The sequence below is a fragment of the Spodoptera frugiperda genome, chromosome 31 (genome assembly GCF_023101765.2).
Source record: "Spodoptera frugiperda isolate SF20-4 chromosome 31, AGI-APGP_CSIRO_Sfru_2.0, whole genome shotgun sequence".
Lineage (NCBI taxonomy): Eukaryota > Metazoa > Arthropoda > Insecta > Lepidoptera > Noctuidae > Spodoptera > Spodoptera frugiperda.
The window spans coordinates 3,814,233-3,831,094 of NC_064242.1; the positions used below are offsets into that span (position 1 = coordinate 3,814,233).

Here is a 16,862-nt window from a genome sequence, read left to right on the forward strand (position 1 = left end):
AAACCAAAGATCAAAACCTTGAACCAATTTCAAGGCACGTGGCACCAAGTTCAATGAACGAGACGACATGATACGAGTAGGTATATATTGTATACTTATTTCAAAACATTCATCAAACAAAAATATTTTCGCTGCCTAGCTTTTTCCTGTTTCAGTATTTTTTATATCTATTATTTGCAGAATACCCCAGTGACTCGTAAACGTGCTTTTATTTAATTAAACAATGTGTAATTAACAAATTGCGTATGACGTCATATTCCATTCATTGGTGTGAATTAATTAATGTCCTCTATTTTATGTTGTATTAATAATACTGTGTTGATGGATCAAGTACGATCTAAAACTAGGATTTGAGGAAAAAGTAGGCAATTTTATTACAAAGTAATAAAAAATATGATTTGTGTTATAAATACTCTTTAATAATAGCCTTCAACTACTTTTTAAATACATTATCTCTACCATGTAATACATTTACTTTATTAAAAATACTACGAACTCTAATATTCAATAATTAATTGCCTTCACATTAATCTTGGTATATTACAATTTTACTAAGGAAGCAATAGAAAAATAATTAGTAAACTCATGATTTCGACATCTAATAAACCTCGGTGTTAATACATATACATAGAAATAAAAACATATCGGCCGAATTGAGAACCTCCTCCTTTTTGGGAAGTCGGTTAAAAATGAACTAAAACTACAAAAGATTAAAGTACATTTTAGAATAAGCTATCACTATCTTCTTATATTGTTCTTTATTCTTCACCTTCCTCGTCGAAATCATCATCTAGCATGGTGGTAGAAGTATTGAAGACTGCCTTCACTATAGACTTCAGTGTCTTCCTGGCACTTTGTCGAAGGAGAGTGAGCTTGAACTGCATGAGCACGATCAGGTAGGTTGACATGAAGGAGACGTTCTGGAAAATTATAGTTCATTAACTAAACATCACGGTTTACTCACGTACATTAATGAAGAAAAGCTCTACTAGTTTCGAGTCACAGAGGGACTTTTTATCATGAGCTGTGTGCGTAGACGTCGTACAGCCTACTGACTTGAGTAAACCCTGATATTTGATTCATTTAGTATGTCGCACGATAGTTATTTTAAAAATTATAGTTAATTGTATACAAAACAGTTTGATAGGATCCACATATTAAAAAAATACCCGCTCAAAATTACATTTTAAAGACTATTTATTAACGGCACTGTTATATCTTCGTTATAGCTTTTGAAAATGCATGACACAGCATGGTATCTTGGAAAAGACGCACGCACATGTGATCGTGTCCTAAATTTTACGTATTTGCAATAAGTAACTACAGAAAGAATCGACATTTATTACTAAAATATAATAACAATTTTACAAAATCTATATTGCTTCACCTCATTTATTAGCTAGAAAGAACTAATAACTGGCTATTAATATTTTCCAAGTTGATTCGTTCGCAAACAAGAAAAATAACCAGTAGAGCTCCAGCGAGCTCTGATTGGCGAATAATGAATGACTCTTATATTTAATAGACGGAACATTAGTTCCGGGTCGACGACTTTTATGGAGAATATTATCCTTTTACTTGTCCACTGCAAATCGAGCTATACAAAACCAATTTATGTTGATCTCGCTTTGTATAATCTTTCCGTACATTCAACGGTCTATTTATACTGGTTGCTTAACTTGATGCGTTGCGTATGTAATGTCTACTATCGACGATAGAACTTAATGTTTCTATAAATAGAACTGATCTAGTTTTATTAGTGAATCTGCGGGTCATTTGTGATTGAGATTCAGTTTATGTGATATTGTATTTGAGATAAATTACGAGGTTCTTATATCTAAAATCTTTGTTGTTTTGTTTTTTCAGTACATTTGGTTTTAGAAAATGATTTACCTAATAACGTGTATTAATTAGAGAATGATTCTGTACCCGTTCAGATCAGATGACTACTATGACCGACAGTTAACCGACTGATGTTCAATGTGGAAATGCCATTATTAGCATCCTCTTATCGACCCAGAGCTACGCACTGTCTAACGGGTTACCGAAGTTCCTGCACGGAGTGGTTTTTAGTCAGTAAGGGTCTGACACTCCCTCTCGCCTCGCTCTAGGCGGGAAAAGTAATAGGATGATTGTCCTCTCTTAAAAATGGATTCTATTAATAAAGAAATAGAACGAAGAATATTTAGATTTTACATTAACCAAACATAGCTAACCAATCAAATGGTAAACTCACTCAACTCATGTAGTAAACCATGTTGACATACAAATAAACTAGACCAGAACGTCTGGTTAGTCAAATCCTGGCTAGAACTGTGGTTGTCTGCCAACAAAGTGTGTAGATTGAGGGGGAGGAAAGTTTTACCCTAAGTTCATATTGTTTCAGTGGTCATACGTAAATTAAGGCTTTAAAAACAATGTTCGATTTTCTTAAAAAAATATTGCATATTGTGCACTCATGTTAGTCATATACAGGTTATCTCAAAACTCTATGATATACATAATTTATATATCTTTTGACGGCTTTGGAAAGCTCAAGAAAAAAGAGAGGCCGGTTTTTCCTTTGTAACTTTTTTTTTGCTTGCGCTTTCCATATAAATACGAGTATCTTTCTCTCACTATATAAAAAAGAAAAAAGTATCTTCTATCACTCTCTAACCTCTTAACTATTTCTAGACAGACAAACCATACAATAAAAACGCCTCGTTGCAACGTAAGAGAAAAGCAAACAAAAACACTTCGTATTTATTATAGGTGTGTCAATTACGTAATTGTTAGTACCTATACGCGTGCCTTTGAACAATAATTTTATACTTACAGCTGTAAACAATTCCCTGTTTATATTAGTAAAGCCATCCAAGTTCATGATGGGCGGGTTCTTCGAGATAGCCACTAGGAACATCTCTACTTCTCGCTGTGTGCTCCTGTCTATTGCTCCGAGGTTCACATTCAGAAGACGAACTTGAAATTCTAGTCCCACCTGAAGAAAAGTAAATAATTTGAGCTTAAGTATTGAGATCTGTTCAAAAGTATTCTTTGTCTAATACTTCTAGTCTTAAGTCATGAGTTTTAGTTTAAGGTTGAACAAAATATTATTCGTATTTTAATTTATGACTCCAAATTTGTAGGTGTCTACCACTTACTACGCGATAAATACAATTTGACGATACGTATCCCTAATATTGTATCACTTTTTCTATCTATTTAAAGTCTGGGAAAGCCATGCTTCGGAATGAATGGGTCGGCTCGACCGGTTTACTAGGCCTTGAAAGAAATATCGATTGATTAATCGCGTTTTTAGTGTTATCGGGACTCCGAATTTGTATCCAGTACGCGATAAATATCTTACCATCAGGTGATTAATCTGCTCATTTACCGGCTAATATCATAATTCAGATTTTCAATACTATTCAACTCTATTCTTTTCTGCTACTTACTTTTCGAGACGCATGATAGGCCTCATTGCAGATGATATAAAGAAGAGTCATGCAGTATCCCACAATGACAAACAGTCCCATCTCTTTGTAACTCAGACCGTGCTCCAAGATCTCTGATAGTGCCCCGTAGAGAGAAATAGTAGTTGTGAAGAAGATCACCATGCAGTAGATACCGTACATGTTCGAGTAGGCACGACCTGTGGAAGAATCGAATAAAATAAATACGCCTTTGTTATACATTGTCGATCATTACAATCTTTCGTGTATCGTGGGCGAATTTACACACATATGAATTATAATTATAAACAGTCTAAAACGGTAGGTAAATTGACCATTTGAAGCTACTTCTAGTCAAAGGGTAGGTAAAGTATAGAGTTATCGTTCTTTCTGACTATCTAAAACTGGGTTTGCCTATTTACTAAAAATCAACTGTCATGTTCTGTATGTATCTAAAATATTAAAAAAAACCTATAAACATCCTACTGGACAACTGGGCGTACTCGCGTAACTATTTAACGAGGAACTCGACTAGTTTCAAGCTATGCTAGATGCGCATATTCATGAGCAGCATTCCGCGACACATGACGCGGCGACTGCCGCGATGCTACTATCAATATTTACGTGAGTTAGCCGAAAAACATTTAATATAGTATATCTCTCTAAAGTTATAATTTATACAAAAATATTGCTCTATAAATAACGTTATCTCAAAAATAAAATAAAGTTTGTCTTTCTTGAGCCGTCAATGTCTAAACACAAAATTGATTTTAATAAGCATTTGGGGAGACAGCCTTGTACTTAATTGTTTTGGCGTGAAAACAGTCTTCAAAAAGTTATAACTCTTCTTAATCCCCGAAACAACGTCGCCTTAATATTAAAGCTGCGGGAAATTTTCATTAATTAATGGAATTATTGACAGTTTTCTTGATCCTTACTTTTTATGCTTTTGTTCGCATTTCACTATGGAATTCTAGATTATCTAGCTCAACGATATTATTCCAAGCTTCTGGTAATCTTATAATATCCTTAATTGATGTAAACACTAGTCTGTATCTCTGTCAATTTAATTACTTTCAATCTAGTTTCTGTATTCCATGCTTTCAGTGTCTGTGGAACGTAACAATGGAATGTTGATATGCCTTAATAGTAATAAATATAAAGTGAAAAATTAAGTTTTATTATATTATTATTACCGAATCAACATTAGACTGGTGGCCTTCTATCTGTACCTTCACCCCGTGCTAGCAAAGGAAATTATCTTACGCATACCTGACCTCATACGATGTACCTGAAAAGTCTAAAAAACATTAATTCGTACTTTAAATACGAAGATTCGTCCTATCTTAACACGGAACATTGAATGTAATAGACATCACTTTGTACAAAATGTATGGAATCGTCCATGAAAACAAACAACCCAGTAAGTATGGTCGTTGGAACAAAGAGAGCAATTCGCACCAACAGTCATGTAACAATAAGTACACAACATTTGCTAAACTTGTGAACGATTTCTGGATTCTTTGTTGGGTTCCGTAGAAGTTATTTAGATGAGATTTCTGTATTCTTTGTTGGGTTCCGTAGAAGTTATTTACGTGAGACATACAAAATAATTATTATCCTACTGTAGCAGCAGCGCGACCATCGCTGCATCGTCGTGTGTCGCGGAATGATGCTCATGAATATGAGCCTCTAGCATGGCTTGAAACTAGTCGAGTTCCTCGTCAAAACATAATAATTAAGTCAAAAATGTACTTTATGACTTTTTTCGTACTCCCAACTATGTGTGAACTGAATTCCACGATGATTGGTTGTGTAGATAAAGCATAAAGAGGTAACGAACAAACAAACAAACTGACTTACGTATATAAACATAGTATTATTTGAGATGAGCAATACGCATCATCTCTCCAACTCAACAACTATCTCTCAACCAATTAGGTAGCTACACATGTCATTTATTTATTTTATGTTAGGTATTTTTGTTGTAAATTTTAAAGAAAGCAAGAGGGCAAAAAGATAGAGATAATACTTTGGTAATATCGGGAACGAGTTCTTAACTTAGCAAATATTAAAAGTAAACTATAAATCTGATTTAATCAGAAGCCTGTTGCACTGCACTTGCTAATCCGCTTATTAAGTAATAACAAACGATAGTGGATTATTATAACTTTAAATTACTTTGTAAAGTTACTTTGCAAATTGTCTTTTAACTCTTGGTACAAATGTGACAAAAGAACTTGTACTACGGAACCCTATTCCGCGTTGTACAAAGCGCTTCACAATTATTTTATTGCAGCTACTGATGCGAACATCACGTAGCAATAACTGATTGTTTTAAAGCTTTTTGTTTTTACATTGTTTGCGAACGAAACGTTTATTTTTCGGTATCAGCTATTTTATTTAGCTTTGTTCAGGCTGTTGTCAAAAATATATTTTTGTACAATTCTACAATACTAAAGATAAGTTGGGTTTGTTATATCAACAAAATTATAATAAAATATAATTATACTCGTATTATTATTGCGTATTATGAGCTGAGCCTATAGTTAATTTCTATGTTTCGTATATTTTCCATAATAGCGTAAAACGCTCTTAAATTCCAAACCTAATGAATCGCCCATCTTAGGCGACCGTCTATGTAATCACGTAATTAATACTCCTTCTTACAATTACATTAATTAAAAAATAAACAGTAAAATTCAAACAAACAAAAGAAGCAATCTCAGCTTTATAAATATTACCCACAGATATCAATTTCCAACAATGTCCAGCTCTACTGTGACATAAACCACGTACCCAACTGTTGCATCATGTGAGAGAGATCGACCCACAGATGTCGGTATTGTGCCACTTTCAGCGCCGGATGTTCAGCTCCCAAGGCTTTATGGAGGTTCATTGCCAAGCCGCGAGACGCCGTGCCGAAAGCGTTGCAATTTATGTACCTGATTTTGTTAGGATAAAGAATTTATGACTTGTTATATAAATCAATATTTTTATGCTGAATTTGAGCTATGTTATTGGCATTCAAATTATGAGCTCGATTATTTTCAAGTGCATATAATATGTCTATGTTGTTACCGAAGCTTCTTGCACAGTGCCTGTGCAGCTTTAGGCTTCGAATCAAAATGTGCAAAGTATTATTGCGTTGTATGCACTCTCTGTTCTGTGGTTATAGGAATAGTTTAATTCCTAGTAATTAGACTGAAGTTTAGTCAAGATATTTATTGTTTAAACAAAATACGAATTGATGTGCATTGGGACCACTTGCTAAAATGAAATATTTCAAAATAAATAATCTTTTAGACGTCCTAATCTTTCGCTCATAATTTAAATGAGTGATTTTAAAACATATGACTTATAAATAATACTCACCACAACGAACAAAATCCATCTAACATGGCGATTATGTGATAGTAAGCGAATGAATGCCATAACTCGAAGTCGTCTTGCAGATAATGTTGGGACAAGATCACAGCAAAACTGAGACCCCAGGAGAAAACACATAGACCCCAGGTAAGAGAATATAGGTTGGGGAACACAATAGGCGTGCCTGTGATCTTTAAATATTTTAGCTGAAAATTAAAATACAACCAATTAGACATAATAATAAAATTATAATCATATGCAAACTTTCTTAATTTTAATTTTTAACTTTCAAATTCATCTGGAGCTGCGGACTACCTAGCGGGTTTACCTAGGTGGTTTTTAGTCAGTAAGAGTCTGACACTCCCTCTCGCTTCGCTAAAGGCGGGAGAAGTCAAAGGATGATTTCCTCTCTCAAAAAAAAAGCCTATAATTCATATAATTAGTATGCCTTACAAGTATTATACAAGGCCTCCAAAACCGATACCCAACGAATTTTAAAACGATTCTTATCTCCTTGTGTACAGGAGTCATAAATACGTGAGCAAATACAAATACACATCTCAAACTAACTCAATTCGTGACGTAATTGTAGAGAAATCGACAACAGGACTACTGTAAATGTTTTCTGATGCTTTTGGAACTACATATATCAAATAGAACCTGACCGACCCACATGTAATACTCTTCTCCATGCAAGAGTGAATATCATGGCCTGTTTGTCAACTAAACTTAGGCCCTGTGGTTTTTAGTCAGAAAGAATCTCACACTGCCTCTAGCTTCACCCAAGAGCGGAGAAGTCATTGGATGATTTAACCCCCTTAAAAAAAGCGCAGAAAAGTGCAGATTTAGTTCTTCCTCCATACTTTGTTTAGGTATAAACATTTCTCACAGATCCTGATACAAATGTAGATAATTATATTCATACAGTCGACTCCATCGTAGAGGACTCAAGAGGAGGGAAAGGTTCCTCCAAAATAAATGAATCGGATACGCTAGGGGCGCGGGGCGTGCCAATTTGTTTACATTGTTGACACTCTCGGCTTCACGTTGCAACGCTGGCATAGATTACGTGACACGAATATGTAAACTATACAACATTTGGCAAGATACGCGTAACGTGATATTTGTAAAACTTACCCATCTGGTTTAAATTGGCAACGTTTTGTCTTTTGGATTGTTCTTTAAAATTGAGTATCATAGAATTATAGTGATTCATAGTTAGTTGGAGGCGTTAAATAAATTAATTAATATTCTCATGTAAATCAAAGTTCACAAGAAATGGACCTTATGAAATTCTTTTCGCAATAAGTGTTGTACAAAATACAGTACGAACTCTACCGCTGTTAACTAATAAAATACAGGACTATAAAAACAAAATTATAATTACAAGAATCTGACGGAAAATGACTGGTCAATAAAGAATTTATCATGGCATTTTTTAAATCATGCAATGCTTTCTTCCGCCTGAGATGAGGCGAAAGAGAGTGTCAGACTCTTACTGACTAAAAACCACCCCGTTCCTACTCCTGCTCTTTGAGCCGGAGCCCTGGTAACCCGCTAGGTAGTCACAGCTCTGGTTCACATGTCATAATATCTCTCTGCAAACCCAACTGCATAAAAATAGGTGTAATACTATGGTTAACCACAATCCAACCTCACATTCATCAGTTATGATTTATTATTCATCTGTGTTTCCGCACTAGTTAGGTTCTAGGTCATATTTAATGATTTGGTTAGGCACACGCGACTCTACTAATATTTAATACTTCAATTCATTTCGAATACAGCCATTATGAGTGAACTTGATCGATGCAATAATTTGTAGGTTTGTATTTACAGAGTAATCAACCTACAGTACTAAATTATACAAGCATGGTCGATATGCAGCAGAATATTTTTTTCTATTTGTATCAGCAGCAACGTCACGCCTTTTATCCCCATAGGAGTAGGCAGAGGTGCACATTACGGCTAATGCCGCTATACAATGTACACCCACTTTTCACTATTTGTGGTATAAGTCCCATGTAATAGGGGGTGAGCCTATTGCCATATACTGGGCACAATTCCAGACTTCGTGCTACCACTGAGAAATTATAGAAAAACAAAAAAAATCAGGAATACTTATATTAATATTCGAACCCGAGACCCCTTGTCCGGTAGTCGCATTTGCGACCACTCGACCAACGAGGCTGTCATTTTCTATTTGTGTTAGAGGAAAAAAACATACACAAAACATAAGATCATTATACCCCCAAAAGGGGAGGTAGAAGTGTTCTTAATCACACTTGTGATTTACCATGCTTGGTCTACCAGAACACCATAGCAAGCACCCATAATTTGGGTGCGGACGAGGTTCGCGTGTCCAGGCCCACTAAGTGCTTGGATCTGCGAATAATGGGCCTGGACGACTCCGTGACGGAGCATGAGGTGGTGGCCGCTGTCGCCAGGACGGGAGGGTGCCCTGTTGACCAGGTCAAAGCAGGCACCATCCGTCCGGACAACTCGGGTCTGCGAACGGTAGTCGTGAGTTGCCCCGTCACAGCGGCCAACAAAATTAAGGAGGGCAAAAGGCTCCTGGTGGGTTGGGTCTCGGCGCAGGTCAAGCTGCTCGAGGTCCGGCCTCTGAGGTGCTTCCGCTGCCACGTGGGCCACCACGTGAGCGTTAAATGCACCTCGGAGGTTGACCGCAGCGACCGCTGCTTCCGCTGCGGTCAGCCCGGTCACAAGGCCGGTACGTGCACCGCCCCGCTGCACTGCGACGCATGTGCGGCGGCTGGCAAGCCGGCCAACCACCGGGCCGGGAGCAAGGCCTGCTCCCCGCCTACCAAACCCAGGGGCAAGGGCAGGCCCTCCGCCGCCCCCGTCGTTTCCACCGCCGCCACCGTAGCAGTTGCCACTGCCACCGCCGCCGCGGTAAGCGCCGGCTTTAATGCCGCCAGGGAGGAGGTTGTAATGGATTGCCATTAATGCATCCATTCCGCCTCCTCCAGGCGAACATCAACCACTGCGCCGCTGCTCAGGATCTCCTGCTCCAGAGCATGGCGCAGTGGTCGATCAATGTCGCCGTAGTCTCCGAGCCGTATTTCGTCCCGCCCAGGGATCACTGGGTGGCGGACTTGGACGGCTCGGTGACCATCATCTCGTCGGCCGCCGCCGGTACCCCGACTCTCGAGAGCGCTCGGAGAGGCCGGGGTTGTGTCGCAGCACGGTTCGGAGAGATCGCTGTGGTGGGCGTGTATTTCTCTCCGAACCGAACTCTCGCCGAGTTCCACAACTCCCTTAGGGAGTTGGTCGCCGTCGTCGTCGGGTTCCGTTCCCTCCCCGTGCTTGTCCTCGGGGACTTCAATGCCAAGAACTTGGCTTGGGGTTCCCGGTTGACTGATGTTCGGGGTAGGATGGTGGAAGACTGGGCTCTGGAGACAGGCCTAGTCGTCCTGAACCGGGGTTCTGTCCCCACGTGTGTGCGGATGCAGGGTGAGTCGGTGGTGGATATCTCGTTCGCCAGCCCCGCTCTGTCACCGCGTGTTGTTGACTGGCGCGTTATGGAGGAGGTGGAGACGTTTTCTGACCACCGGTACATCCGGTTCAACGTCTCCGCCGAGTCCGCGGACCCGCCAGTCAGACAGGCCCCATGTGGCCCGCGTTGGGCGCTAAGACGGCTGGACCGGGAGCTTTTCCTGGAAGCCGCAATCGTGCAGGCCTGGGTGATACCACCGGACAGGCCTGCCGACATCAATGAGGAGGCAAGAAGGCTCCAGGACGCCATGTCCAGAATATGTGACGTGGCGATGCCCCGGATCCGGCCAGGTCAGCGCAAGCGCCAGGTGTACTGGTGGTCGCAGGAGTTGGCTGCTATGCGCAGTGCGTGCGTAGCTGCGCGACGCCAGTACACCAGGCACCGCAGGCTCCGTATCCGCCCTCCAGATGCGGAGATTAGAGAGACGGAGTTGTACGAAGGGTACAAGGTGGCGAAGGCCGCCCTCAAAGCGGAGATTTGGCGGGCTAAGGAGGAAGCCCGCCGGCAGATGCTGGAGACTCTGAACAGAGATCCATGGGGGCGCCCCTATCGGATGGTGCGTGATAAGCTCCGCACGTGGGCTCCCCCACTGACTCAGAGTCTCCGGCCAGAGGTCGTAGAGGAAGTAGTCGGCACCTTGTTCCCCCGACTACGGAGGGGTTTTACCCCTCCATCTATGACTCCGCCCCCTGCGGTTCCCAATGCGGGTCACAGTGACGACGACGACGACATCGTTCCGGAGGTGACCGAGGCAGAATTGAGAGCGGCGGTGCGCCGGATGGGCGCCAAGAACACCGCCCCAGGACCCGATGGCCTGCATGGCAAGGCGTGGGTCCTGGCCTCAGAGGCTCTCAGGCCTCGATTAATCGGTCTCTACAGCGCATGCATGGAGAGGGGCCAGTTCCCACTTCAGTGGAAGACGGGAAAACTGGTCCTCGTGAAGAAGCCGGGGCGCCCTGCGGACTCTCCGTCCGCGTACCGGCCCATTGTGCTGCTCGACGAGGTGGGAAAAGTCTTCGAAAGGATAATTTCGAACCGCCTCGTCGCGCACTTGTCCGGAATTGGGCCGGACCTCGCGGATGGCCAGTTCGGCTTCCGCAGAGGGCGCTCCACGGTGGACGCCATCATGCGCGTAAGGGACCTCACGACGGGGACTGCAGTGTCCAGGGGTAAGGTCGTAGTGGCGGTGTCTCTGGACATCGCCAACGCCTTCAACTCCCTACCCTGGAGCTGCATACTGGAGGCACTCCGGTATCACCGGGTGCCTACCTACCTCCGTCGTATAATCGAGGCTTACCTGACAGACAGGTATGTTATATACCCCGGTCACCAGGGCGAATGGAAACGGCGAGAGATGTCGCGCGGTGTTCCACAGGGTTCGGTTTTGGGACCGCTCCTGTGGAATATCGGTTACGACTGGGTGCTGCGCACCGACCTCCCGAACGGCGTCGACGTAATTTGCTACGCCGACGATACGCTAGTGCTAGCGCACGGGAGGTCGCACCAGGCGGCGGCCAACTTAATGGCGAGAGCGGTTGCGACAGTAGTTGAAAGGATCCGGCAATTGGGACTCGAGGTGGCGCTCCACAAGTCCGAGGCCATGTGCTTTCATGGCCGCGGGAACGCGCCACCTCCGGGTGGGTCCCAAATAACGGCGGGAGGAGTTTCCATCGGCGTCGAGACGACGATGAAGTACCTAGGACTCGTCCTCGACAGTCGATGGAACTTCGTGGAACACTTTCGACGTTTGGCTCCTAAGTTGGAACGGACGGGGGCTGCGCTTAAGCGGCTCCTGCCAAACCTCGGGGGCCAAATGCCTCCTGCCGGAGGTTGTACGCGGGGATCGTGCGATCCATGGCCCTCTACGGCGCCCCTGTGTGGGCGCCGAACCTGATGCGGCGGCCAGCTCGGGCGCTGCTCACATCTCAGAGGGTCATGGCCATCCGGGTGATCCGTGGATATCGCACGATCTCCGGGGAGGCGGCGAACCTCCTTGCCGGATTACCGCCGTGGGATTTGGAGGCGAAGGTGCTCGCGCACGTGTTCAGTTTGCGCGCCGACGCGTGCCGCCGGGGCGAAACTCCACTGCCGCGCCAGATCAGTGCGTGGCGGGACGAGCTCCGGCGCGATCTCATGGCGGAATGGCAGCAACGACTGTCGCAACCGAGGGCTGGGCTCGCTGTCATCGCAGCGGTAAGTCCCCTCTTTGAGGAGTGGCTAGAGAGGCGCCACGGCGTCCTCACCTACCGCCTGACGCAGGTGCTTACCGGACATGGGAGTTTCGGTAGGTTCCTGTTCCTTATTGGGCGGGAGGAAACGCCCGGGTGTCATCACTGCGAGGACCGCCCGGAGGACACGGTAGAACATACGGTGGCGGTGTGCCCTGCGTGGGCTGAGCACCGCCAAGTCCTCAGGGATGTGGTCGGCGACGGCGACCTCTCGCGCCCGGCACTGGTTCAGGCCATGGTGCGGAGCGAGAGGGACTGGGATGCCGTCTCCTCTTTCTGCGAAGCAGTCATGCTAGCTAAGGAGGAGGCGGGGCGCGTGAGAGAACAAACCTCCTCACGCCCCAGCCGTCGCGAGAGACACTCCGGGCGTCGGGGATCGCGGGACGATCTCCGGCCACCGTAAGTGCGGGCCTGCGGGCGGCGAGTAAGGGTAGCTCACCGCCCGAACAGAACCAGACCCGTGCGTACGGCGCGTAGCGTTCCGCGCGCGCCTCAAAGAGCCATCAGACCACCACAGATGGGGCCCAGTAGGGCTGATGCCTGATCCGGAGCTGCGGACTACCTAGCGGGTTTACCGGGGCTCCGGCTCGAAAAGCAGGAGAAGGAACGGGGTGGTTTTTAGTCAGTAAGAGTCTGACACTCCCTCTCGCCTCGCCCAAGGTGGGAGAAGTCATTGGATGATTTTCCCCCTGAAAAAAAAAAAAAAAAAAAAGCACCCATAATTTGGATAGTAACATACTTTGGCGATCTAACAGCATACTCGACAATGGCTCTTGATAATAATAGACAAGATAAATATATGTATAAGTACATCCACTAAAATTCTTAGAAATTATAAAAAGAAGTCCCCTTGTCGCACCGGGCTGTTCGTATGAACTTGATAAACTGAAAAACTACTAGATAGCACGATTCCTGCGTAGGGCCTATACTCATGATTTATATGGTTTAGACCACCTGGGCAAAACATAGTCTATAAACAAACCTACAGTATCAAAAGCCAACTCATAAATTAATGATAAGAGTACTATCCTCCTGCCTGAATCAAAATAGAAGAACTCCTAAGAACTTTCCTTAACACACTTCAATTACTAAGTATCACAGAGGTACTAACAAAGAAACATTGTTACATAGGTCCATTAAACGAGCACTAATGGAAGCACTGAAACCCAATACCTGGAAAGGTCTAGCTCTCAATATAAAGGAACCCTTTATTTACTTGTTGAATAGAGAAGATATGTGACGTCTGAACCATTGGTCTAACAATAGAATGACTAATCTTGACCTAATTCGTAAGAACTAGTTTGAAAAGAGGATATTTTGTTACATAAGTAACAGTTTCCAATATTTACGTCTTTAATACATGACATGAAAGTATTGAATTTTCATAAAACTTTTTTTTAAAGAGCTCTAAAAAAGCCTTCAAAATTAAAGTTTGAACCTTAAACCTTTTCCTAAGTCTGAAAAATACTATGCTGAAATCTGCATCGAAATCGGTTCAGCCAAATCTCCTTTAATTGATATAACTGGCTTCCCTTTCAAAAAAATCAAAAGCATTGATAACTATCCTAGGGTACATATGACTTTAAAAGCAGTTGATAACTATCCTACACAGCCTTTGACACTTGAATCATTCTAAAACAAAACAACAAACACAGCTCACTCTATGACAGAGTGTCGAAAATCGACCAGTATTCAGAGCTTCACAGGCCTGTAAGCAATTTGAACCTATAAACTGCATTCGGTTGTTGCCTATATAAAACTAGAAAATATTTTATATGAAACTAATTCTATAGTCGTAAAATTGCGTAAAGATACAACTATGTTTTAAAGAAAACATGAGGTTCCTTAAAATATAATACAACAACTGCTAATGCTATCCCTAAATCTCAAATACTTTTAAATAGCACAATTATTTCCTTAAGAGGGATTAGTACTTGATCAAAACTTACCTGGTAATGCGTCCACATATTCTTGAAAATAGCGACTTGAGGCCCATGTCGCCACGAGGCAATCGGCAGAAGAAAATGCGGTATCAAAATGCTCAAAAATATAATATTATAGATGACTTCGTCAAATCGCTTATTGGAACTGTTTTGAAAATTCGCCAAGCGCTCTCTGCCGACTGAAAGGAGACTTCGGTTATAGAAAATTGTTTCCTGACTTTTCAAAAGGTTCAAAAAGTTCCAGTCGAAATTACGAGCAATTAAAAGTGATTGCGAAATTCACGCCGCTTGGGTCCTTTAGATTAGGTACATACTTAATGTTAGAAGGACTTTTCATTCCCTTTGATAAACAAAAGGAAAAGTACCATAATGAAAGTAAAATTGTATTTAAGTGTCTTATTTTTCACAGCAGTATTAGCAATCATTTGGAAATATGCGTTAATATTATTACAAGCTGATATAAGCAGATCGTCCACTCCAGTTGCAAGACTGAGGCTGACCACGATCCTCGAACATGAAGGATTTATCCGACAGAAAGAGGGAGTGGATTCTATGTAAAATAAAGTATTTATAATATTTTAAACTGTTCTGTATTCCAGATACTGATTTAAAACTACTAGTAAATTACTACAAAGGGTTCTTCTTCTACTAACTTCTATAGGAATTTCATACCTTTAACTACAATGATGCATTCCAAGCCCCATACTAGATACGCCCATAGCGTTGCCTTTGATATCCAGTTGAAAGTTGTCCGCTTCGTTGTTTGTGCATCTGTTAAAGTCATTTAAATGTTTTCATAAACATTTTATTACAAAGGCTAACCGCATTCAGAGTCATTTAATGGTTAATTAGCCTTAGCAATTGTTTTCCTAACAAAATCGTTACTAAGAAATGGTTAAATGTCTCTGAGTGCGGCAGTTAGAGTATATTTATCAACTTAAACGATAAAGTAATATAAAAATACATTTTGAGGTTTCCATTGTATAAAGTTTATTATTATATTTGAAGGCTTTATGGCTCAACAATACAAGGGTGCACTCCAACGATCCAAACATTGTTTTAAAGTTATTGGATTCTGAAAAATCTCAACACATTTTCTTTCTGAAATCTTTTAAACTTATATGTGCTAAAGTTAAAACAAAGTTTTACGACCGTATTCCATCTGATGAAGATGAATGCCGACATTTTGAAAATTTAAACCGAGAATATTTTTAAACTTTTTCAAATCTATTGTTTTATTTTGTGCCTGTCATTTATTTCTTGCTCAAAACTGGCCCCGAGGAGTTGGTTAACAGTTTAATCAATCAAAACAATCTACGGTTTTATTTATCAAAATATTTCACTGGATTGAATTTAGATTTCGAACTAGTAGAATTCCTTGATCGAAAATTGATTTTAAAAGCAGCTGCTATCCTAGTACTGATTTCTATTCGTTGCTCCAAGTGTCTTCCAATTTAATTGGTCTTTGTCCGCTCTCTCAATTTTATTCAAGTACACCTCTTTCTAGAGCTTGGACCATCTTTTGAGCTACCTAATCTAACACCAATGCACGAGAAAACACTAATGAGAAAAAATACACAAAATAAATTACGTTTAGGCACTCTCATAATCGGCATGACTCCCATAATCTGGAATAGTACAAGCAAACTCTTGGTCGTGATGTAGAAACTGTCATGGGCATCCAAAAGGGCTCCATCCTTGTCCGTTATCTCCGGCCCATAAAGATCCTTCGCATCGTACTCTAAAAAGAAATATTAAGAAAAAAATAAAAGATTCATTACAATGATTAAGATGATGTAATCACTTATCTCGGTTGTGAAAAATTACGAGAAAACACTTCCTTTTTTTTCAAAGAATTTGATTTATTATATTATTCTTTGTTACAGTTGTGGTGTAGATTCGTAATTATGGGTGTATGCTTTAACCGACTGTGAATGTTGATGCGATTGTCGGGCTGCTACTTAGCTGCTGTCCATGAATATGAGCCTCTAGCATGGCTTGAAACTAGTCGAGTTCCTTGTCAAACAATTACGTTAGTAAGCCGATAATATAATAATTAATTTAGTATGTCTCACGAAAGTTATAATATTTTTTTTTATTGTTACAGAATCTGATACCCGGAAATATATCGCCAACTAGCATTGTTGCACAGACAAATGGTATCCAGAAACACTTTTCGAAAATGAAGCTCGAAACTATATCATCACACTTTCGTTAATCACAATAATGACCTCATCACAAATAAACTGGACTAGATACAAAAACGGTTTGCAACCAAGAACACACTACAGACCATTGTAACCAAGGGTAACAAAACCTGGCAGGTACACTTCAAACGGCAATATCTCAAGATTACTCCTATCCCGGACTA

General features: G+C 41.6%; 1 protein-coding gene across 1 annotated transcript; it reads right to left on the reverse strand.

Moving 5' to 3' along the window:
• Positions 1–740: 740 nt before the first annotated feature.
• On the reverse strand, positions 741–16,224 carry LOC118276290 (gustatory and odorant receptor 22). Its single transcript, XM_050707369.1, has 8 exons — positions 16,083–16,224; positions 15,164–15,262; positions 14,498–14,670; positions 6,810–7,009; positions 6,234–6,379; positions 3,438–3,634; positions 2,819–2,980; positions 741–920 (listed from the first exon to the last, which is right to left on the reverse strand). Exons 1-8 carry the CDS (start codon positions 16,114–16,116, stop codon positions 759–761), a joined length of 1,173 nt encoding a protein of 390 aa, XP_050563326.1. The 5' UTR covers positions 16,117–16,224; the 3' UTR covers positions 741–758.
• Positions 16,225–16,862: the final 638 nt, after the last annotated feature.